We start from the raw sequence: 22510 nt of genomic DNA, 5'->3' as shown, positions 1-22510 counted from the left end.
TCCTGCCTCATGAGTCAACCCCGCCCTAATTAGACTAACCTGTGTCTCCTTCCCCCTTGATAACCTGTGTATATACCCTGTGTGTTCCTTCATGTTGCCTCGTTCCAGCATTTTTCCTTCATCTTTTAACTTTGATTTTGGTCCGCCCCTTTTGGATTACTGCCTATGATTACCTGAGTACTGAACCTGGACTGGACATTAAACTCTCTTTTGCATGAGGAGAACATGCAGACTCCACACAGAAAGGCCCACTACGTCTGAACTGGGACTCGAACCAGGAACCTTCTAGCTTTGAAGGACAACGCTAACTACTGCACCACTGTGCAGCCTAACAAGGGATGTGTTTGGTGTTATAAAACTGTAAGGTATTTTGTCCGATGTTCTCGAACTATATAAAAATACACTTTCCACAAATACCTGGAGTGAGTGTTTAATTTGTTTATGCTGCTTCACTGGAAATGTAAGTTAAACACACATCCATTACAGCCCCTGGTGTCCTTGAGTTCAGCTGTTTGCTTTCATGAGCTGATTGCAGAAGGAATCAGTGCTGAGAGCACTTGTGTCCACTGGAGTGAAGCAGGAATTGATGTGATAAAAGTCTTGTACAGTAAAACTGTGTCCTGTTATTGTCGTGTAGATGTTCGTTAACATCAGCTCTGGTGTCTGCAGAGTGAAAGTCATCACGTCCTGAATCGTCTGAATGAGACACTCAGCATGGAATAATTAAAGGTGAGTGATGAGAGCGTGGTGGGATGTAAGGATGCTAGCATTGGGGTTGTCGTGGTTACAGCTGCCTTGTTGCCGTGGAGGAGAGCTGAGTGGTCCTCGACATCTCTATGAGGTCAGGAGGTCACAGCAGCTCAGACGCCTCCTGCTGTGACTCAACACTCCACACCATGCTGTCTGAAGAGACACACACACGTTATTAAAAGCACAGACTGTGTATAAGAAAATGATGTGGCCACAGTGATGTCATATGCTGGTTTGTGGAGTGCCAAGGGAACTCAAGTTTGTCATTTACACTGAACAAAAATATAAATGCAACACTTTTGTTTTTGCTCCCATTTTTCATGAGCTGAACTCAAAGATCTAAGACTGAACAATATTTGAGAGAAATAGGCCTTTTGTGTACATAGAAAAAGTCTTAGATCTTTGAGTTCAGCTCATGAAAAATGGGAGCTAAAACAAAAGTCTTGCGTTTATATTTTTGTTCAGTGTAGCTCCATGGGGGCTGACTCACTGCTGGAGACCGCCTCGTGTGGACAAGAGAGGAACTGCAACAAGGAGACAATAAGATGCACACACAGATTGGGGTAAACAGGTGCAGCAGCACATTTCAGCCGCTCACAGGCAGCTGATAAACTCACATACATCACATTTAGATCAGATATAGTCTAATGTTTGTGTGGCCGCTCATACACGCAGCTTCAGCTACATCATCCCCTCCTCTTCCTGTTCTCTGCTGGCCTTTAGAGAAGACAAAGTCCATGTTCCCTGAATGAAAAGACGTCTCTGGGGTAACACAGAAAACCAGATAGAAATCACTGTCTGCTCTTTCTGTGGGGCGGGAGAGGACAAAGGAGGGTGGATCTGCTCTCCATAGTCTCTTGTGGGGGTTGAACCCATCGTCTGCTCTCTTTCGTTCCTTTTGTTGTAAAGACATCAGCTCTGATCTGCTCCAGTGATTGACAGCTAGCAGCAGTGACACTGGCTGTAGGATGAGAGGCATTAGAGCTCTATTAATGTGGGACATGAAGATTAAATGAGCTTCTATTGTCGTCGGAGGTGCAGACTTCCTGCCTCTTCATGGGGTAAAGGTTAAACCATCTCTGTGGTATTATCTCATACAAACATCCTTCTCTGTGCATTTATTCTGAACTCAACATTATCAGGCATTTTTAAGACAGAATAATGGTTAGTCCAACACTTTCCTCTCACCGGCCTCCTACTCTCAGATATCACCTTCATATCTCGTCTGCCCACGGCTAAAGCCCACGTACAGCCCCTCCTCAGACAGCCTGTGTGTCACGCTGTAGCTCCTGTGAGATCCTCTAACAAGCTACAACAGGCCCTTCAAACCACATCTGAGGACCTCATACACCACCGGTGTGTCTCATCGATTCTTCAGAGGTGTGAATCTGATACAGGGGCAGAGGAGCAAGTTCAAGCCTGCAGAGGTCTCTATCAGTCTGTCAGGTAAGGAGCAAAGATGCACCAGCAGGTGGGAAACAAGCCAAAAGATACTTTAGACTTTAGGTTTGATGGGGTAAGCCTCTGTCTTCTCTGTGCTCAAACTGAGCTCCGTTGGTCTCGGGGACTTAGTGGCCTGTGTCTTCCTAGTCATCTAAAAGTAGCTTACCGCTAGCTGTATGGCTAGCTGAGATCCGTAGCTAACAGAAGCTACCCTTTAGGGGTATAGCAGTATTTTCAGCACGATTAATGTTAATGCAATTTATTCAGCTTTTTGCAGCACGTTTCTGTCCAAACATGATGTTAGCTAGGAAGAAGATAACATTAGCTTTCAGCCACTTCCTAGCTAACAGTCATGTTAGCTGTTGTCTGACAGTAGCTAATCAGTTACCAAACACATTGCCTTAACTTGAAATTCACTGCAAGGTTTCCCTCTGGATTTTTACCATCCATTGTCTCTTCAGAGATCAATTGTTAAGCAGTAAAATAATAATTTGTCAGATAACCTTCAACACGGCAAGGACACAAGGTAAAGGTGTGTTTTAGGTAGAGGAAGGGGCGGGACGTCAATACTGCGGCTCCACCAGCCGATCTCCACTGCACACACTCAGCGGGCAGGATTATGTTGCAGCCATTACAGCCTGTCTCACTGCTGCAGGACGAACACATCTACTGGAGACATTCACACACTTTGTGTACCTGTTAGTTATTTAGACCTGAAAATATGTAAAAACAGGAGGTTTAAATATGTTTAAGTGCTGAGAAAGACCCAGTGGAGTTTAAGTGTGTTGTTCAGTTCTCTGATATCTGATATTTGTGGGATTGAACCTGAGACCTTCTGGCTCCAGAACAGGAACGCTGTCCTGGATGAAGTGTTGGAGTACCCGCGGGGGTCTAAAAATAAGAGCGCAGTGACTGGCAGACAGTCACACAGCTCCTCTGACACAGATTAATCATGGCTGTGTGTGTCTCAGGACCAAGCTGGCGTCTGATTGGACACATCTGCCTCGACCACACAGGTTTTATTCCCTGCATACTGAGTGCTAATTGGCTGTTTTTCATGTGTGGCTATCTGAGCTCTCAGGCTGTTTAAAAGCAGGTATGTACGTGTGCACGCGCACACACACACACTGTCCAGGCTCTCTAAAAATAGCAAGTGTTAGGTGTCTGTTGATATGTGTGGAGATAAATGCTTTTATATGCACACACACACACACACGCACACGCACACATGCACACACACTTCTATCACTAACTCTGATTTCTTAAACCCCTCATTTAAAAACGGGGACAGACTCTGCAGTACGTCTGACATGATGTGGAATACACCCGGGGTCTCCGTCTGTCTCTGCTGCCCCAGAAACCCCCCCCCCCCACACACACACACACTCTACCGTCCAGGAAACAGTCAAAGTCACCTTCAGCAGACACTCTGAGGGAGCTGCAGCTATTCTGGTCCACAACACCTCCACCTTCACACACCTCCACACTGTGATTAACGAGGAGGAAGTTCACCTGTGTACAACTCCTCTGAGGTTCACTCATGAACGCTGTGACTAACTCACTCATCACTAACGACTTCTTTTTTATTCTACATTACATCACACTCATTTCATATTAATATAAGAGGAAGCTGACATTATTTTTAGATATTACTTTATTGTTGTGTTAAGTCACACAGACATACAGGAAATGAGGCGTTCTGGCTGTCACAATAAAAGCGTTAGTATTCAGATGATCCTTTTAACAGCCATATAAATGCAAACAGGGCTGATGTTCTCCTGCATCTGATCGATTGTTTCCCTCTTGTTCTTTTATTTCTTTTGTTGGACTTGGGCCAATTTATACAACCTATTACTGCTCTGTAATCTGCGTTTTATTTCTGTTAATCACATTTTAATCCTGCTTTATCTTTAACACTTTAAGGCATGTTATGGCAAAACTGATTTACAGAAGAAAAGATATTTTACGAAATGATACAATAAATCAAATGCACAATTTAAATTGGAACACAAAAGAAGACTTTTATTTTAATGTTTTGTTGTAGGAGTAGCTGCTCCTTGTTCTGTTTTCATTGTCTTTTATTGTTTATTGTTATAAAACAAATCTGACTCGGATTTAACTTTTTTTAAATCACTTTTTATTTTCTCACCGGCGTAATTCTAATAAATAATGTTCTGTAATATCTGTAATAATTTCTGTTTCTGTTCGGTCTACTTCCGGTGTTGTATCTGGTCCTCCTCGCGCTCTTCACTCTCTCAGGTGTCAGTTCTTCTCTGACAGGTTCTCTACGTCCTACTGTGTGTTTTTCTGAGTCCTCCTCGCGCTCTTCGGGACTCTGAGTGACTTTCTGTGTCATGGTCTGCAGGTTTGATCCTCTGTAGAGAACATGGAGCCTCCGGACTTTGAGGCGCTGAACTTCACGGTGGAGCCGGCGGCAGCTACCTACCCGCTGTGTGAGGAGTGGAGGGAAGGCGCGGAGGGCTCCGTGTTCCACCTCGCGAACATCCTCCTCTTCCTCGGCTTCATGGGCGGCAGCGGCTTCTACGGGCTCCTGTACCTGTTCAGCTTCCTGACCGTGGGCTTCTTCTGCTCCACGCTGTGGGCTTGGTCCGACTCCTGCACCACGGACACCTTCCTGTGGAGCTTCGCGTTGTTCGGGGTGTGTTTGGGGCAGCTGCTGCATGTCTCCTACCGGCTGAGGAGCGTCTCCTTCGAGAAGGACTTCCAGGAGCTCTACGCCTGCCTGTTTAAAAAGCTCGGGGTATCGCTCACACACTTTGGGAAGATCGTGGCCTGCTGTGAGGGAGACATCCACAGCTTAGAGAAGGACCACTGCTTCGCCATGGAGGGGAAAACCGCCATAGACAAGCTGTCGGTGCTCCTCTCTGGCAGGTGAATACAGCAGCCTTGATTGTGTCCTCAACCAAACCTCGTGTTAAAATGTCTGACTTTTTCTGCTGAGGGCTAAAATATGAAACAAAGACTAAACAAAAAATAACACAAGGCTTTCTTATGAATCTTGACTGTACGGCATAGACAACGTTTTATCTGCTTTGTATTTTAGCCTAAAACACAACTTAAAGATCAGTTATAGCGCTACTACAGAGGTATGAAAAAGTCACGTTTATATTATTGCACCTTTAATGTCCCCGTCATGGCCTCAGTTCAGCCCCACAACAGCTACTTAGGAAATATGTGCAGTGAAAATAAGGCTCCCTATAACTCTTTTCTTGCTTTGATGAAGTTTAGATTAGCAGCAGCAGACTGCCAATATGTGATACAGGGCTTCAGTGTCATCATATTTTACACTATCACCTATTTTCTACAGTGAAACTGCTGATTAAATGTATACAAACAGGTTTTAAATGATCCCTGCCACTCCTCAATTTGTTAAGATTTTTTCAAAGATGTGAAATGATTTTCTAAAATCCATTTCCCAGCAGGACCCTTCAGGTGTCCCCGTGATTTCTACAGTCAGTCTGATGGTTGCAGGAACTAGTAATAAGATATTTGCAAATAAAATGATAGAGGCTCTGAGTCTGTGGCAGCCATATTTGCCTTCCTTACCTTCCTTTGTTAGCTGTTGCTAGTTCAGATCTGTGTAAAGACACATGTACAGGAGGGATATATCTTTTTCTTGTTACCAAAATATACACGTATGGAATTAACAGGTTATTATATCTACTGTTATGAGCTGGTCCACGATGCAGCCAAAACAAAGTGGGCTGAAAGTATCTACTGGTGCCGGTCCTAAACTACCTGTACCGATTTTTAGACCCGACATATTTAAAACAAGGACCCGGGTTTAAAAATACAGGACTTCCCCCACATCCCAAACACCTCACAGCAGGTGTGATTAGTTTTGTGTCTTTGTGTGAGTCAGTGTTAACCCTTCAAGTTGGATGAGTTGATGCCACTTTTCCCCTCTGTTCTACAGAATCCGTGTGACAGTGAATGGAGAGTTCCTGCATTACATCTACCCGTTCCAGTTTCTGGATTCACCTGAGTGGGACTCTCTCAGACCGTCAGAGGAGGGAGTGTTCCAGGTTCTGTTTAACTCGTGTGCAAAAAAACCCTGAGGCGATAATAAATCTGTAATATCTGTTTATCAAACGTTTCTGCTCGTAAATCTGATGTTAGGTCCATAAATCTTTATGACTCCAACAAGAACATTCACCAAATATCATCAAGTGTTAAAGGATAAAACTTATCACCTTAACAAACACCATGAAGAGACCCCGAACCCACCATGAACTGACAGCCTGTTTCCTTTCAGCCTCCTCTCTCTGTTATTAATGCTTCCTGTTTATGCTCCTCCTCAGGTGACCCTGCGTGCTGATAACCCCTGCAGATACGTGGCGTGGAGGAGGAAGAAACTCTATCTGCTGTTTGCAAAGCATCGCTACATAGCGAAGATCTTCGCCCTGGTTGTGCGTAATGACATTGCAGAGAAGTTGTACTCTCTGAACGACAAAGCCTTCGACAGCTCCGGGCACCGCTACGATCTCCGCTTACCCAGTTACTGTCACATGCCTGCGCCCGAATTAGAAAAAGCAGATGTCTTCCTGCAAGTGCCGGTGCAGGGAGGACGGACTGCCTGAACACACACACACAAATAGACACACGCTCACTGCCCTACTTAAACGGCGGACTGACTCACTGCCTGCAGGAATGGGTGGTCAGTGTGGCGTTATCTGTCTCTGTACCGTGAAGTGTTAGCATGCAGATATCTTAAATCTGCAGCATTGTTTTCAGATCTCCGTCTGCAGATTTGGACGGTGGAGCAGCAGACACGGTGAAGAGGTTACTCTAGAGTGATGACGTGTCGTAGCAGGGTCAGGTGACAGCTTTAGGTGTGTTCAGACCAAAAGTGAAGTGAGCTTTTACTTTGCGTTTCTCGTACGTTTGAACGTTCGTGTTAGTTTCCACAATAATGTTCCTTAAACATATGTAGGAAAACCAAAGTCAGAACACCACCTGTTGTCTCACACAGCTGGTTAACCTCTCCTCCTCCTCCTGAGCTGTGTCTGTGTCAGGATGAACTCTCCTGCTGCTTCCAGCTCCTTGAGGCTGACCAGTGCCCAGTGTGATGAGCTGTTAGCTCGGACCGGTACCAGGATTTCTCTGATGGACACCAACTACCGGCCTGATCCATTTGCAGATTTGTGTGTGTTGTGTGGCCTATCGAATACACATCTTTGCTCTGACTGTGTGTGTAATACTTCCCATCACGTTTGGTCTGAGCACACCTTTACATGGTTGAACCTGCTAAAGTAACTCTGCTTTCTAACTTTAAAAGAAGCTTTGTTCATGCTTTGACTGAGCGCTTCTTACCTGGTTCTGTTTGTTTATGAATGTAAAGAGTGAAACAAACAGGCGGCTGCAGACGTCTTATTAAATGTGCAATATTGAGATTACAGATTAGATCAGTGCCTCTTGTGAATGTAACATTGTGCAAATGTAAAATGCAGATGTAAATATGCTGATTGTGTCTATAATGTGATGTAAACATAAAGTATACCATATTTTATTGTGTACGTCTTCTTATTTGGCCCGTCAGTACCACATCCACACGTCTTCTCTCAGCTCAGGCTTCATTACATAGTTTTATTTTGATGGGTGCATTCTATTCCTGAATGGGGTTTGCACAGTTGACGTGCAGCTGGCTCAGAAAGTGGTTTATTATTATTTATTAAATATTCTTATATAATATTCTTTAACCTCCTGAGACAGTATATTCTCTGCCTCAGACAAATCCCTGTCACCTGTGAATCCTTGATTGAGTAAATAACAATGTCCACCACAAATTGGGGGTTAAACTTTTATGGATAAAAATGCTTCAGACACATAACTGTCTCTCTTTCAACTATTTACCTGTTACTCCCATAAAATGTCATTTTGAGCCGAAAGTGTGTGTGTGTATATATAAATATATTTATATATATTTATGTATATATATATCCTTTGGCCACTCATGTCCGCCACAGAGAACAACAATGAATTAAAAATATTATCGCTGTATTATTATGAATTTCTTTAAGCCCTGAGTTTGGCATTTTGGTACTGAATCTTGTTCATTTGGACGAGAGGGTGGAGCTGAGGAGGAGCGAGGGGTTAGCAAACAAGTACTCAGCTAGCACAAGCTTGGTTAGCAAGGTGCATCAGGAAATGACTGTAAGATTATTGGCAATGCTAGTTTTGGTTAGCTAAAAACTTTAGCTTTAAAACAAATGTTCTGATATAAAGCAGCGTCCTCAGAGTGTTAACCAACGCTTAACAAGCTCCTCATGGTACCAACATGTCAATCACAGGTAGCCCCACCCTAAATCCTCCCCTGCTTTAAGGCCGGTGTCCACTCACAGTGTTTTTGTGCTGACAGTGCCCAGAACTGGAAACAGCTCTTCCAACATGTTTGCCCAGTGCCAGTGCTTCTCACCGGCTCTTTCTGTTGCTAGGTTAAGAAAGTTGTCTGGCGGTACTTCCGCTTCCCAGTTAAGTCTATTGTAAATCGCTCTGTTTGCGTAATATTTGCTTTAATTCAAGGACATTTTACAAAGAAAACATAAAAACAATGAAAGGAATCATGTCCTGGCATCAGCAGCAGCTTCACACCTGGAAAATGTACCCTTGAAAAAAAAATTTGCTTGTGCTCCGCCATTGTTGATTTGATTGGTCTGTGAGGGAGAAGGGACATTGAGGAGCGCTGCGGTGTTCCAAAAGTTGAACTATAATATAACTTTGTGAAAACCATCGCTCATCAGTGTCACTTTTCCCTCACCGACCAGTCAGCTTTGAACTCCATGTAGGCTATATCAATCAATCAAAGTTATCTCAGGACACACGACATAATAGAACTACAAAAACAGCAGTAAAAGACTGTACTCTGTTTTACGTTATTAAGAGAGAGACACAACATGAATCCACCATGAGATGTAGGCTACTTTATCCCTATTAAACTATTCGAAAGGAAACTCTGGACAAAAGACAGAGCACCTTTTTAAAACTGATGGTGGCTCTGGCTGTCCCCGGTGTTGCTCTGTGCTCTGTCTCCCCCTGTCGGAGCTCTGTGTCACTGCAGGTGCTCTGCTCACGCCTTCCTGCCCATTTTAGTCTGTCCCTGTCAGCTATGAGGAATGTGCGACGCACATTGTGCAGCCCCCCATCTGAGGGTCCAGTTTACAGTCCCTAGCACAGTCTCAAGTCTTTCCCCGGAATCATTCCTCCGTTTCTTCCCCGGTCAGACTGTCATTCCTCCCGCTGCTTCTGCCGCTGATCGGTGAGTAGCAGCCGTTTCTGTCGGTACTTTGAGGGGCAGTTAGAAAGTTGCAGCTGTGAGAAATTCCTGTTGTGGAGGCTGAATGTGTGTCCTCTTCTATTTTTACATGTGAGCCTCAGAACTGCAGCACATCAGCCTGAGAGAGACACACAGCTGATCCTGATACAGTCACATGATATCAGAGAGACAGTCTGTTAATTCATGATATTGTGATAGTAAATGTACTATAATGACTCTTTGAATAGATCAGATTCAGCCAAATGTTTAGACAGGACCCTTTCTGTGCAGCCTGATGTGAAACAGGATGTTCTGTGACATTTCCACATGAACTGATCTCAAGGCTTTTATAAACACTAAAACATGACGTGTGTTAAACTTCTGACGGACACACAAAACAAAGACATGTAAATAAAATGAATGTAGGAAAATTAGATGTAGAGTAAATACTGCAGAATAAAGCACTTGTTCAAAAAGATAGCTGTAACCTGAGATGCACATAAACAAACTAACACTGGAAAATGGATTAAAATAATCAAAGTTTTTTCATACATAAAGTTTGTGCAGCAAATGTTTCTGTCAGGTTGATTAATTACAGCTTCGTTAATCAACATATTTCATGTGAGAATAAAAAAGCTACAGGTGGCAGACTGACTGTTCTCTCGGCTCACTGACAGGCTGAACTCAAACCAAAGGCGAACTCAAACCTCTCTCTGCAGCTGCTCTCAGGACTACAGAGCTTTTATTGCAGAAAGCAGCAGATGGATAAATTATACACTCATGTCATATTGTTAAGATTAAGAATAATTACTTCCGAGCATGAAAGTCTTTGAGCCTCATAGTTTTAATCCCATTAATGATACAGGTACTCTCAGACAGCTGTGATGTCTACTACTGTGATGTCTACTACTGTCTGCAGAGCTCAATAACTGCTGGTTGTTAGATCATTCAGTTAAACAAAATGATCTGTACTCTGTTTCTAACAGGTTTAACTCATTAACAAAACCTTTACAAATAAAGAATGCAGTATAGATCATTTGGGTTCTTTCATATGAAGTGACTCCAGAGCTGGTGGGTAACCATCCCGGAATATTGATTGGCTACAGGAAGTATTTGTCTTTAATTGGGCTTGATTGAGTTTCATTCATCAGGTGGACACAAACACAACTCTATGTTTTATTTAGGCAGACGTGATTGTATTTGGAGCAGAAGATGGTTTCATACACAGTACGTTGAACACCCTGTTGTGTGTGTTGTTGTCGAAAGCACACTGCCTTTTTGATACTGCAGTTATCTACAAGAGAAAACACCTGAACACCTGCACACCATTTCACACCAATAAGGAGAAACATGTCGTTCAAACCTGAAACATGAGCAAAATGTTGCATCTGTGTTTAGACTGAGCGCGTGCCAGACTGACAGGTCGCCTTGGTTTGTGACAGGTAGCCCCGCCCTAACCCGTCCCCTCTTTCTGGTGTGTGTGACTCTAAATGGGAGCATCAGTGACTAAATGAACATCATGCTGTGTTGAAGAAGAGATTGAGACCATAAACTCATTAGGAGCATGTTTACTGAGGGAATAAATCAGGACAGAAGGAGGACCATTTTCTCATAGACTTCTATAGGATCACAGCCAGTGGAGTCAGAGGAAGCATTCCAGTTAATTATCAGGATGAGCATTATTGATGAGCACATTCTGTATCTGCTAACAGGACAGTAATGTGTTATAACTATGTGTTTGTGTGCGTTTGACATTAAACTGGGATCATTGTGTTCTCTACACACCCAGCGTAGGTCTTCTCCCTCCTCTCACATGTTCTCTCACCTCGCCCTACTCTTCAAGGTGACCCTGCTGCAGGATGTCCTCTACCCCAGAGCTGCCCCCCCCCCTCTTCACCATGCTTCCCCCCCTCCCCTCGCCCACTCCCGGAGTCCCAGCTCTGGAGCCCAACGCCACCTCCTGCCAGGAGTGGGAGCAGGCCCACCACCTCCTGTTCCATCTGGGGAACCTGTCCCTGCTGCTGGGCCTGGTCATCCCCACCACCATGAGCCTGCACATGATCCTGCTGCGCCTCCTCCTCATGACAGGTCTGTAACCCCCCCACAACCCCCCCCCCCCCCCCTCACTGAAGGCATTCCTGTGGTGATAAAGCTGGAGCTGGGAATATGTGTGCACAAATAATACAACACATGTTGATTTCCTGTAAAGATCTACTGTGGAGGATCTGGTTCAGTTTGAAAGTTTAAAATCAGCACGGAGACAAAGATCACTGAAACACATGAGAGGCCTTAAAAGGCGCAGACAGCAGTGACTGGAAACAGCTCTTCCAACATGTTTATCTTCTGCTTGGACAGAGAGTGGAGACAGGAAGAAGCAGGAATTATGGTTAACGTGGTTGTAATTCTGACAGTTCATTTATTTATATTGTCCTCCGGCGCAAGCTCGTCCCCCGAGAGGAAGAGTGAACTAACAGAGAAACAGCAGAACATCTTATAAACTGTGAAACATTTACAGTACAGAGAGCAATTGATTGATTGAATTTGGTTGAATGATTGTTGCATTTTATATGAGCCCTGTAGGAAGGGATTTCTCCTGTTATATAAGAGTTTGTAAAACGTTTCAAACACCTGAATCTTCCTGCTGTTAAGAGAACCAAACTCGTGGTGATAACGTTCAGATGTTTCAGCGCAAACAGACTCAATATCTGTTTTATTATTTGTGTAAATCATGTCTTTGCATGTTAGTCTTCAGTGTTGCATTGAATCTTTATTCATTTTGATTATCCATGATTTTAATGTTGAGCTCTATAAAATGACTGCAGTACAATAAATTCACTTACAACCACACATGTTTTTCATAATGTCGTCAACTGAAGTTTTTAACTTTGTAATAAAACTTTGAATCAAGTGCTGAAGGAGAATTCTAGTATTTTTAAACATGGGCCCTATTTTTACGTATGTTTGGGCATAACATGTTTCTGCTCCAGTAGATCCTGCAGCAGTGCAACAGGCTGTAATGGCTGCAACGCAATCCTTGATGGATCAAAGGTCGTCCACTAAAAGTTCCTGTTGTTTCCACTGACAGGCTCAGATTGTTATTCTAAGTGTGTGACAACATTACAGAAAGGATCCCTACAGAGATAGACCTTTTTGTTACAGAGGAAGATGATTGTTTAAACCACAAACAGATGTTACATCGCTCTCTGCAAACACACCAGACTCCATTCATAAAAACATTGATTTAAGCTCACAGAACACGAGAGTTGCTCCTTGAATGCTGCCTTGATTGGTTCGTTTCTTTGTGTTATTGTGTGTTGTACAAACATTGTTGTGGGTCTAAAACAACTGTTGAAACACCAGATAAACATAAACAAACTAACAGATCGAGTCAGCAGTCGACCAGCAGCTCCTGTGTCCTGTGAGCTTAAATCAATGTTTTTATGAATGGAGTCTGGTGTGTTTGCAGAGAGCAATGTAACGTCTGTTTGTGGTTAAAACAATCATCTTCCTCTGTAACAAAAAGGTCTATCTCTGTAGGGATCCTTTCTGTAATGTTGTCACACACTTAGAAGAACAATCTGAGCCTGTCAGTGGAAACAACAAGAACTTTTAGTGGACGACCTTTGATCCATCAAGGATTATGTTGCAGCCATTACAGCAGGTAAGTAGGGCCCAGGTTTAAAAATACACACATACATTTAATGAACAGCGTCTCCTAAATCCACTGTGTGTGTGTGTTTCATCCTGACAGGATGTGGTCTCTTCATCGCCTGGGCGACTCTGTACAGGTGTAACCTGGACGTGATGGTTTGGAATGTGGTGTTTCTTGTGGTGAACTTCATGCACCTGTTCTTCCTCCTGTACAAGCGCAGACCTGTGAGTTCTTCATCTGCATGCACTCAATAAACTTTACTTTCAGGCCTTTGAGGTGTTTCACTACATTGCAGTGGTGACCTAGGTACGGGGGGAACAGTGTGTTTATGCTCAGACTCAGTGTTGAGTTATTCATGCATGCCCTGCAGGAAGCAGCAGACCCTCCTGGGTTTGGCTCTGCTTTATGGTAACGAGATGCAGATCAAATCCACAGGCGTCACAGGGGGATTCAGTGTCAGTGAGGGGCCACAAATGAGCCAATAGTCACACCTCCATTCCTCCTAATGAGACAGGAGAGCTGTTCTTCTCTGGCACCGCTCCTTTACCTGCTCACCCACTTTTCACATGAAACACAGCAGCATCTCTCACTCTGTCTGTTAGACTTCATTAGAGCGATGAGTTCAGTTAAAGCTGTGCTTCTGCTCTCTCAGATAAAGATCGACAGGGAGCTGCGGTCAGTCTACAAGCGGATGTTCGAGCCCCTCCACGTGAAGGAGGCTCTGTTTCAGAGGCTCACAGGACAGTTCTGCACCATCCAGACCCTGAAGAAAGGACAGGCCTACGCTGCCGAGGACAAGACCTCTGTGGACGAACGGCTCAGCATCCTCCTCAAAGGAAAGTACGTGCTGTTTGTTCGACTGCCCTTTCGTTTCAAACCTCCTCTGTGGTGGATATTTTCTGTTTAATTTAGTGGTTTTGTGCTGTATGACCAGCCTCTGAGTCAGTAAGCTGATCAACAGAATATTATTTTCTGCTGCCTGGTCAACGGGTCTCTGAACAGAGATCACATTTAATCTCATTAAAAGTTTTGACCTTGAAGTTTTTTGTGTGACAGGATGAAGGTTTCATACAGAGGACACTTCCTCCACAACATCTACACCAACTCGTTCATCGACTCTCCGGAGTTCAGGTCCACTGAGTTGCACAGAGGAGAGAAGTTCCAGGTAATAATCCACGTGATGAAATGCTATCGTCCTAATTATATGTCCTTGTAGTGTGTTAATATTTGAGGCAACTAAAGGCACATTTCTGTGTTTTTAAACCTGGGTCCAATTTGTATGTTTTGGGGTCTAAATGACTAGAAGGTACAAAAAGTGTGTGCATGTCTCCAGTAGATGTGTCCATCCTGCAGCAGTGAAACAGGCTGTAATGGCTGCAACATAATCCTTGATGGATCAAAGGTCGTCCACTAAAAGTTCTTGTTGTTTCAACTGACAGGCTCAGACTGTTGTTCTAAGTGTGTGACAACATCACAGAAAGGATCCCTACAGAGATAGACCTTTTTGTTACAGAGGAAGAGGATTGTTTTAAACACAAACAGATGTTACATCGCTCTCTGTGAACACACCAGACTCCATTCATAAAAACATTGATTTAAGCTCACAGGACACAGGAGCTACTGCTCTGCTGCTGCCTCCATCCGTTTTGCGTTATTGCGTTGCTTGTTTATCGAACATTGTGTTTGATCTGAGCTCACCATTTAAACACCAAGGTCCAACAATAACACAAGCGGTTTGGTGCGTTTAAGAGAGCGATGTAATGGCTTTTATATAAATTCAGAATACCATAATTCCCCGCTGATTGCTTTAAGGATGAAACATGTCCATGGTTGGGTAAATAGACAAATCTTTCCTGCCTCTTTATCTCCACTTCACCTCTCAATTAATGAACAATGACTTGTTGTTGTTGTTTGTTCGACACACAGGTGACCATCATGGCGGAGGAGAACTGTAAGTTCCTGTGTTGGTCTAGAGAGAGGCTCACCTACTTCCTGGAGTCGGACACCTTCCTCAACGAGGTGTTCAGGTACCTGATCGGCAAAGACATCACCAACAAACTGTACTCTCTGAACGACCCCACACTCAGCGACAAGGTGGGTTCAAGTCTGCTGCCCGATGAAACAAACAGCAGAGGTATTGGTTGATTAATAATCATGTTTGAATGTGTCCTAGGCGGTGAAGAAGATGGACCGTCAGCCCAGCCTGTGCTCTCAGCTCTCCATGATGCAGATGAGGAACAGCATGGCGAGCACCAGCGACACGGACGACGTCCTCAACCAGATCCTACGCGGAGGATCTGCTGGGTCATCGCTCCGTAAGTCACATGATCAACCAACAGGATGTTTTAACGTGTTCCCAGGTTACAGTAAACATGCGACAGCAGGAGGGCTTATAGGAGCTTATTCTATCCCAGATCTCATCCTTTACCATCAAAGTTATTAGATATGTTCAGAACAACAGAGGCAACATAATTGTATGAAAAAAGAATTTCATCAGAATTTCTCTTATATCATTATATTTCTTCTTTTGTCCAACCAGCAGTTAAACACCAAAACATACTGTCATAAATCACTACATTTAAGAAGCTGGAACAAACACACATTTATCCTTGAAACTCTCATTTATCGGACAGTGTAAATTAGTTTTCTTTTGATCGACTAATCCACGCGTCTCTATTATATATCTCCCTTTAAAAAAAGCAAACATGATGGAATAAAATGAACCAGCGTTACTGCTGGCTCGGTGCCCGAGGAGAGGCAGGATCTTACTCACACAGAATCTGCTTCACAGAAACAACAAACCACCAGTTTTATTAGAGGAGAGGAAAAAACAGATTCACCAAAGTATAACGATTCTTTTGTTTACGATTCTTTTCTTGAGCTCGATGAGCCACAGCGGATACACACATCATTTGTCTGTTTCAATCCAGACTTTGCAGACACTGTGTCTCTCTCCTGACAAAGTCCTCTCTCCTGTTCAATGTGAAAACTGATCATTAATATTGTTGTTAATATGTTATCAGAGTTTTCCAAAGGACCGGCTGACACCTTGATGTTAAAAGATTTCTGACTTCTTTCTGACAGTTTCATCGTGACTCGAGAAACAGATTTTATTTGCTTAGCAGAAGAGGAGCCATCTGTGGTTAATTCAGCTCTAATAATAAACCTCCTGAACGATAGAAACTGAAGAGGTCCTCACTTACAAACAGACAGAGCTCATGGAAACACGCCCAGCTAACATATAAACTCTGCTGGCAGCTCCTCATGACGTGCTGTGTCCGCCGGAGAGGGTCAGAGAAACACTTGTTTTTATGATAATCTGCTTTATGATAATCTACCTGTTATATATCATATTTTTAACTTAAGAAATTCAGCCTGAAAATGAGTGCTAGACATCTTCAGTGCTTGTTGTTGCAGCAGCAGCCGCCACAACGATGACTCATGATATTCAGTCTGTAGAGGTGTCATTACAACCTATTAATATGCTTTATTTTAAATACGAGATCACTTTATCACAGTTTCACTTTTTAAGCTCATGTGTTTTATTTGTGCTAACAATAATGAACCAGTGAAAGCATCAGATCATTCAGCAAATGGCTGTAACATCCTTCCGTCACTCTCTCGGCCCATCCAGTCTCTGCAGATGTTCATTCAGAACAGGATATGAGGTCATTTTCATGATGTGTTGTTTGATACTGAAGCAGTTAATGAACGAGCTGGAATCACGTTATCAGAAAGCTGTCACACACACTTTAAGCTTCTTCCACTTGTCTGCAGCAGTAGATGTTTCCTGCATGCTTTTATAAAAGTGTTCTTCCTCTTGTTCCTCCTCCAGCTGTGACCTCTCCCTCACACTGAGCCAATCCCTGACAGGGCTGTAAGAGCACCTCTTTATTTCACCCTATAAACACCAACTCTCCCTCTACCCCAGCCTGTAACTAAACCATTACTTCTTTAAATCAGTTTAAAGATTAAACCTTCAAAACTTCACATTCTGCCTGTTCTAAAAGTGTGCTGTTCCATTAAACCGCCTGGTCTTCAACGTCTCATATCACATCTTATTTTATAATATTTAAACTGATCCATTGATCACTGGCTGTTTATTTGGCAAAAGGAATTGATACATTTGTAACAAAGATTTAGTCTTTTTTGGGGGGTCCCAGCTGACCCTTTGAAACACTGAAGTCACACAACATTACAAGCAAACTAACAGATGGAGGCAGCAGTAGACCAGCAACCCCCGTTTATTTGTGAGCTTAAATCACTGTTTATCAATGGAGTCTGGTGTGTTTGCAGAGAGCAATGTATCGCTGTTTGTGGTTAAAACAATCATCTGTAACAAAAAGGTCTATCTCTGTAGGGATCCTTTCTGTAATGTTGTCACACACTTAGAATAACAATCTGAGCCTGTCAGCGGAAACAACAAGAACTTTTAGTGGACGACCTTTGACCCATCAAGGATTATGTTGCAGCCATTATAGCCTGTTTCACTGCTGCAGGATGAACACGTCTACTGGAGACATCCACACACTGTTTGTACCTTTTAGTCATTTGGACACAGAAGCATGTCAGTGTGTCCCTGACTTCTCCTTAAAGGCTGAGATCAGACTGTTTGTTATGGCAGCTGTGTCAGAATATGATCTTTAATCTGCTGTGACTGAACTTAAAGACTTGTACACGACTGTAGACTATACGATGAAAACTGGCCCCTTTAGCTTACCGTCTTTTACAACTTGTGATTCCACATTAGCGCACACTCTGCTCTCAGTTTTTATGTAAAATGATTCTCTTCTTCTTTTACAACCCCCATGTGTTGAACCCAGGTGACATCACTCATTCATGTTACCTGTAGCAGAGTGAAAGCATCACGTGCACCAGGAGGCTACTCTCTGTCAAACTAAATATTAGCATCAGTTGTAGCGTGGACTAAAAGCCCCTGCAGTGGAGTGCAGCTCTTCAGAATGCATTAAGTCCAGAGAGCGGCTCTGTTTCTGCTCTCAGTGCTGTAGTGCAGCTCCTGTTAGTGCTAATGGACCTCATTCACAGAGCTTTTTCTGCTTCACAGTATCTGTTCACCCTCTCATCCTGTGTCAGGCCGGGGTTTTATGGACGCACTTTTCATAATAACCTCCTCCTGTGTGAACACTTCTGTTGGTTGTGAAGCCTGACTGATGCATTTTTTCATCCCTGAGTGCATATAAGCAGAAAGAAATGACAATAGTATATATGTTTAAAACATATTATGAATTCATATGTAATTTTTTTTTTTAGAAAAATCACCTGGAACCAAAACCTCCGCCAAGATGAAGCCCATAGCAGAGGGGATGGAGGACGACGTTTTCGAAGAGTCTGCTCCCTCTAAGTCAGGTCACCTGGGCAGCACCTCCAGTGAGGAAGTTTAGACAGCAGGGGTGGGTGAATATCTGCTTTAATGTTGGATAAAAAGTAAGAACAAACACCAGTTAATAGATGTCAAAGATATGTTTGTGGTCATTTTTGTTAATTATAAAGTTTGTCCACCAGAGAGCGCTGTCGAGTTTATTTTTAAACCATAACAGCAGCGTGATCTCAGAAATACGTGAAATAACTACAACGTCTGCACTCTGTATTACGTTGTGGTGGCACATGTGTTAAAATTATGTGTCGGAAACATGAAAGTAATTCATATGGAAAGTTAATGAGATGCTTTTTTAGTGGTAGGCAAACATCTTCTTGAAACTCAGATGAAGTAGTAAAATAAGCGTTAACATTTTTTAGGGTTGATGGTCCGGAGTCCTGAATGAGACATATAGTCAGTGTTGACTTATTTACTTTTCGTCACGTACTTAAGATAAAAGTACTTAATTAATGTACCTGTAACTTTACCGACGCGAGTACTTATTTCAACCCACACCCAAATCTTTTGTCTGAACCTAACCTTAGTAGCTTTTTCTTACCAACGCAGCGTAACGGAACCTTAAATAGCGCAACGTAACGTAACGTATGCAACTGAACTCTTCTGTCTGAACCTGACCTAATAGTGTTTTTGGTACCAACGTAATGTAAAATAATGTTAACGTAACGTAAAGTAAGGTAAAATAACGTAACGTAAAGTAACATAACATAATGTAACGTAATGCAAAATAATGTTAACGTAACACAAAGTACGGTAAAATAACGTAACGTGACGCAACATATGCCACTTTACTGACATGAATACTTATTTTAACTCAAACCACAATATTTTTTCTGAACCTTAGCAAGTACTTTTTGTTGTGGACATTACATTATGTTATGTTCTGGAACATAACATATGAAACTTTACTTTAACTACTGATTTTGATCCACACAACAATCTCTTTTCTAAGCCTATACAGGTGTTGTTGTGCCTCCACATAAAGTAGTTTTTTGTAACGTAACGTATCGTAACGTAAAACAGATGATCTGATATACCAACATCACATTACATGATATCATTTTATGTAATGTACGTTTTGTATGTAACTTTATTGACACAAACTGTTATTTTTTACCAAACAAAAATCCTAAATATAAACCTAACTAAGTACTTTTGGTGCCACAAAACAGAGACTGTTCCACCAGGTTCACCACGTTAATCATGTAAGACAAACTTTTTTCTTTTCCCATGTTCACATTCATCACCAATGCTGCTCCTGTGCCTGCACTTAAACTTATCACATAATGTGCCAGCACCACATTATTTGGTGTGAGGAAGTTTTGGTCGTTTCAGTTATTTCTGGGAGATCTGGTTAAAAAGACATCTGTAAATATTTAGGTCCAAACTCTTTAAAAGACAGCCTTATCAAAACGGTGGTTTGTAATATAGGTTATACATATAAATAAATTAATATAAATTAATTAATTATCCACTTGCAGAACAGGAATAATAAAAACTGATATTTTATAATGTAACAGAGTTGTTTTGGTGACCATGTTTGTAAAGTCCTACTCACTCTCCTTTCAGCTCTGTTTTTGGTCTCCACCACCTCCTGACTAAATGATCTGTCTCTTTAGCTGCTAACAGTCCACTATGTTCACCAGCTGGTGTCCAACTGTGTCTGCTGTTTGCTGATGGGCAGGCAGTGTTCAGAGAAACCAATCAAAACCAGGCAGATGAGAGTTAAAGGGCAAGAAAACCAAAACAAAGAGCTAAAAGACCCTACACAGCTGTGTGCCGCTGAGGGGAGGTGCAGGCTTTGAATAGCTATCTGTGGCTTTATCGCCATGACACCATTCACAAGACATTAACTTATTTGATCTACTGTTGATATAAAAATAGTGTGTAGCTTTAATTCTCAAATATCTATGTAAGAATCTGTTAAAAAAAAGGAATCATTTATTGATTGGCCTCAGTATGTCCACACAGAATCTGTTTTTATTTGACTTTTGATTATGAATAGACACGAGCATTTTCATGTTTTAGTCACAGCTCATACCTGTCACACCTTTCACAACACAGTCTTTGTTAGTGAGGATTTTCCACTGGGGAAATATTTTTTATTTAACAATATATTCTTTTTTAAATGTGTGAAACCAACCAGTGCACCCGTGTGTTCATTTGGAGAGAAATGTCTCACTTTGTGTGTAGAAGCTGTAAAGTTTGAAGTCTCCAGTTTTTATTGTGATTTCACTGCTGTAAACATTAACTAATAAAATGTCATCCTGCTCTGTGTTTGCTCTTTCACGGCTGCTACAGCCTTTGAGTTACCAAAGTCAGGGCGAGAGTGCGAGTTTGGAGGATATGTAGGAGTGGCGTGCCCTCCTGTGGCAATAATATGCACTGCAGGCTTGTTTTTACAGCGCAGTCAGTGAAGTACAAAGTGTGTGTTAGTGTCTATAAACAAGATGTTATTTCCTGATCGGTGCTTTTTTGCTGAGCCACAGCAGGAGGAACTTTCTTTTATGTGAACATTGGAACAAATTTTGTTTAGAACATGGACTATGAATAATAATCTCTACATTAGAAGTGCATTATGGGCATAGGCAAGGCATGTTTTAATTGCCTGTAAGGTCTGTGTAGGTATTATTATTCAGAGATAGTTAATATTGCCAGATGTTTTTCACGGACCTTCAGTTACATTCAAATAAACCTTAAGGCTGGCTAGTCAGCTCAGTGATCAACCAGACATACATTTATATTTGTGGAGTGATGCCTAACTAATTTTCGCAGGAGAGGCAAAAAGGTTTGTGTGTAACACTCATTCAGCCTGGCAAACAAACAACTACGTAACTGATTTAAAAAAAATAGTTTTGGGCTTTAAAGAAGAATGATGGCATGTTTCGCTCAGTTTTTCCTTTGAGATGGGAAAAATACATAAATCTTTCTTCTCTAGCTTTTGTTTCTCTTTTTTTGTACAGACACTGTTGTGTCCATGCATAGTGTGATTTGCACATACATACAGGAGCAGGCAGTTAAAAGTTGGTACTTATTTAAAATTTTACATTTTGATCGATTTCAAGAATTTAAAAAGATGTAGAAACATTTCTGTTCATCAGTTCTAAGAGGTTCAGTGATGACAGATGTACAGTACTTGTCTTTATAAATCTTCTTTATAAAAAACAGTTAACATTATGTACAAGACGTGTACAAAAGAGATGAAATGAATCATGGTTACCTGTAAATTTACATGTATGAATATGGAATTAGTCTATTTTAACATTAATAATATATTGTTATTTTATAGGAGAACAAACAATACTTTCTTCCCAATAAAACGTTTATGAATATTTTTAGGAATAAAAGCACTTTAATTTAATTGATTCACAAATGGGCCAAAATAAATACGATTTTATTTTATTTGCATTTCCTAATATGTTAATGTATGTATTTTTTTTTATTACAATGAACCCTTCCATGCAAAAACACTGGTTCTGTCCTTTAAGCCCACTTGCATTATAAACTACATCACCCACAGTGCTTTGCGTTTGAATGTCATCACAACAGGAAGTATCAGAGACGGGGCGATAACGTTCAGTGTATGAGCCGAGCCGAGCAAGAAAATATGAGCGTACTGTAAATCAGTGTGTGTTCCCCCTCAGCCAGCGCCCATGGACGGCTCACAGGAACAACACACGCGCAACAGGAACACATAAACCCACAGCGCGAGGCTTCGTTTCCTCGATTCATCCCGGTGAACCGTTCACCTATGATGGAACGGGCGATGGAGCAGCTCAACGTACAGCTCAACCGGCTGACCCGCTCCCTTCGCCGGGCCAGGACCGTGGAACTCCCGGAAGGTAACGCCGCCGGACGTTAAACGGTTTTAGCTAAAAGAGCGGAAACAAACGGGTGTTTACGTCTCTAAACAGTCACAGTGAGGCGTAATAATAGCCTGCCCGGCCTCTGTAGACACACTGTGGTGTTATTAAACATCCTGCAGGTACTGTTGTGT

The 22510-nt window shown here is 42.2% G+C and overlaps 3 protein-coding genes across 4 annotated transcripts in view; all 3 read left to right on the top strand.

Annotated features, from left to right (window-relative positions):
• Positions 1-2116: 2116 nt before the first annotated feature.
• On the top strand, positions 2117-7107 carry popdc3 (popeye domain cAMP effector 3). Its single transcript, XM_069655997.1, has 4 exons — positions 2117-2196; positions 4559-5085; positions 6131-6239; positions 6516-7107. Exons 2-4 carry the CDS (start codon positions 4580-4582, stop codon positions 6792-6794), a joined length of 894 nt encoding a protein of 297 aa, XP_069512098.1. The 5' UTR covers positions 2117-2196; positions 4559-4579; the 3' UTR covers positions 6795-7107.
• A 2277-nt stretch (positions 7108-9384) lies between these two features.
• Positions 9385-20784, top strand: popdc1 (popeye domain cAMP effector 1). Its single transcript, XM_069655998.1, has 8 exons — positions 9385-9469; positions 11310-11554; positions 13218-13342; positions 13771-13958; positions 14175-14283; positions 15045-15212; positions 15292-15433; positions 18390-20784. Exons 2-8 carry the CDS (start codon positions 11326-11328, stop codon positions 18518-18520), a joined length of 1092 nt encoding a protein of 363 aa, XP_069512099.1. The 5' UTR covers positions 9385-9469; positions 11310-11325; the 3' UTR covers positions 18521-20784.
• A 1331-nt stretch (positions 20785-22115) lies between these two features.
• The window catches only part of hace1 (HECT domain and ankyrin repeat containing E3 ubiquitin protein ligase 1), a 35675-nt gene continuing 35280 nt past the window's right edge, over positions 22116-22510 (top strand). For both annotated transcript variants that reach the window (XM_069656252.1, XM_069656251.1), the window contains exon 1: positions 22116-22355. In XM_069656252.1, the coding sequence (XP_069512353.1) occupies positions 22265-22355 (91 nt within the window). In that variant the 5' untranslated portion in view covers positions 22116-22264. The remainder of the gene's footprint in view (positions 22356-22510) is intronic.

The sequence above is a fragment of the Semicossyphus pulcher genome, unplaced genomic scaffold (genome assembly GCF_022749685.1).
Source record: "Semicossyphus pulcher isolate SPU_LCO1_2020_fin unplaced genomic scaffold, fSemPul1.0.p SCAF_9, whole genome shotgun sequence".
Classification (NCBI taxonomy): domain Eukaryota; kingdom Metazoa; phylum Chordata; class Actinopteri; order Labriformes; family Labridae; genus Semicossyphus; species Semicossyphus pulcher.
The sequence above is the reverse complement of the archived record's forward strand: the minus strand, read 5'-3'. Positions and strand labels throughout refer to the sequence as shown.

What these genes read in the sequence shown, in the direction of transcription:
- popdc1 (XM_069655998.1), top strand. Translation starts at nt 11,326, where the DNA reads ATGTCCTCTACCCCAGAGCTGCCCCCCCCCCTCTTCACCATGCTTCCC. An exon ending in ACCCCACACTCAGCGACAAG is followed by an intron (nt 15,213 to 15,291) that starts GTGGGTTCAAGT and finishes AATGTGTCCTAG; the next exon opens with GCGGTGAAGAAGATGGACCG. An exon ending in ATCTGCTGGGTCATCGCTCC is followed by an intron (nt 15,434 to 18,389) that starts GTAAGTCACATG and finishes TTTTTTTTTTAG; the next exon opens with AAAAATCACCTGGAACCAAA.
- popdc3 (XM_069655997.1), top strand. Translation starts at nt 4,580, where the DNA reads ATGGAGCCTCCGGACTTTGAGGCGCTGAACTTCACGGTGGAGCCGGCG. An exon ending in TCGGTGCTCCTCTCTGGCAG is followed by an intron (nt 5,086 to 6,130) that starts GTGAATACAGCA and finishes TCTGTTCTACAG; the next exon opens with AATCCGTGTGACAGTGAATG. An exon ending in CAGAGGAGGGAGTGTTCCAG is followed by an intron (nt 6,240 to 6,515) that starts GTTCTGTTTAAC and finishes GCTCCTCCTCAG; the next exon opens with GTGACCCTGCGTGCTGATAA.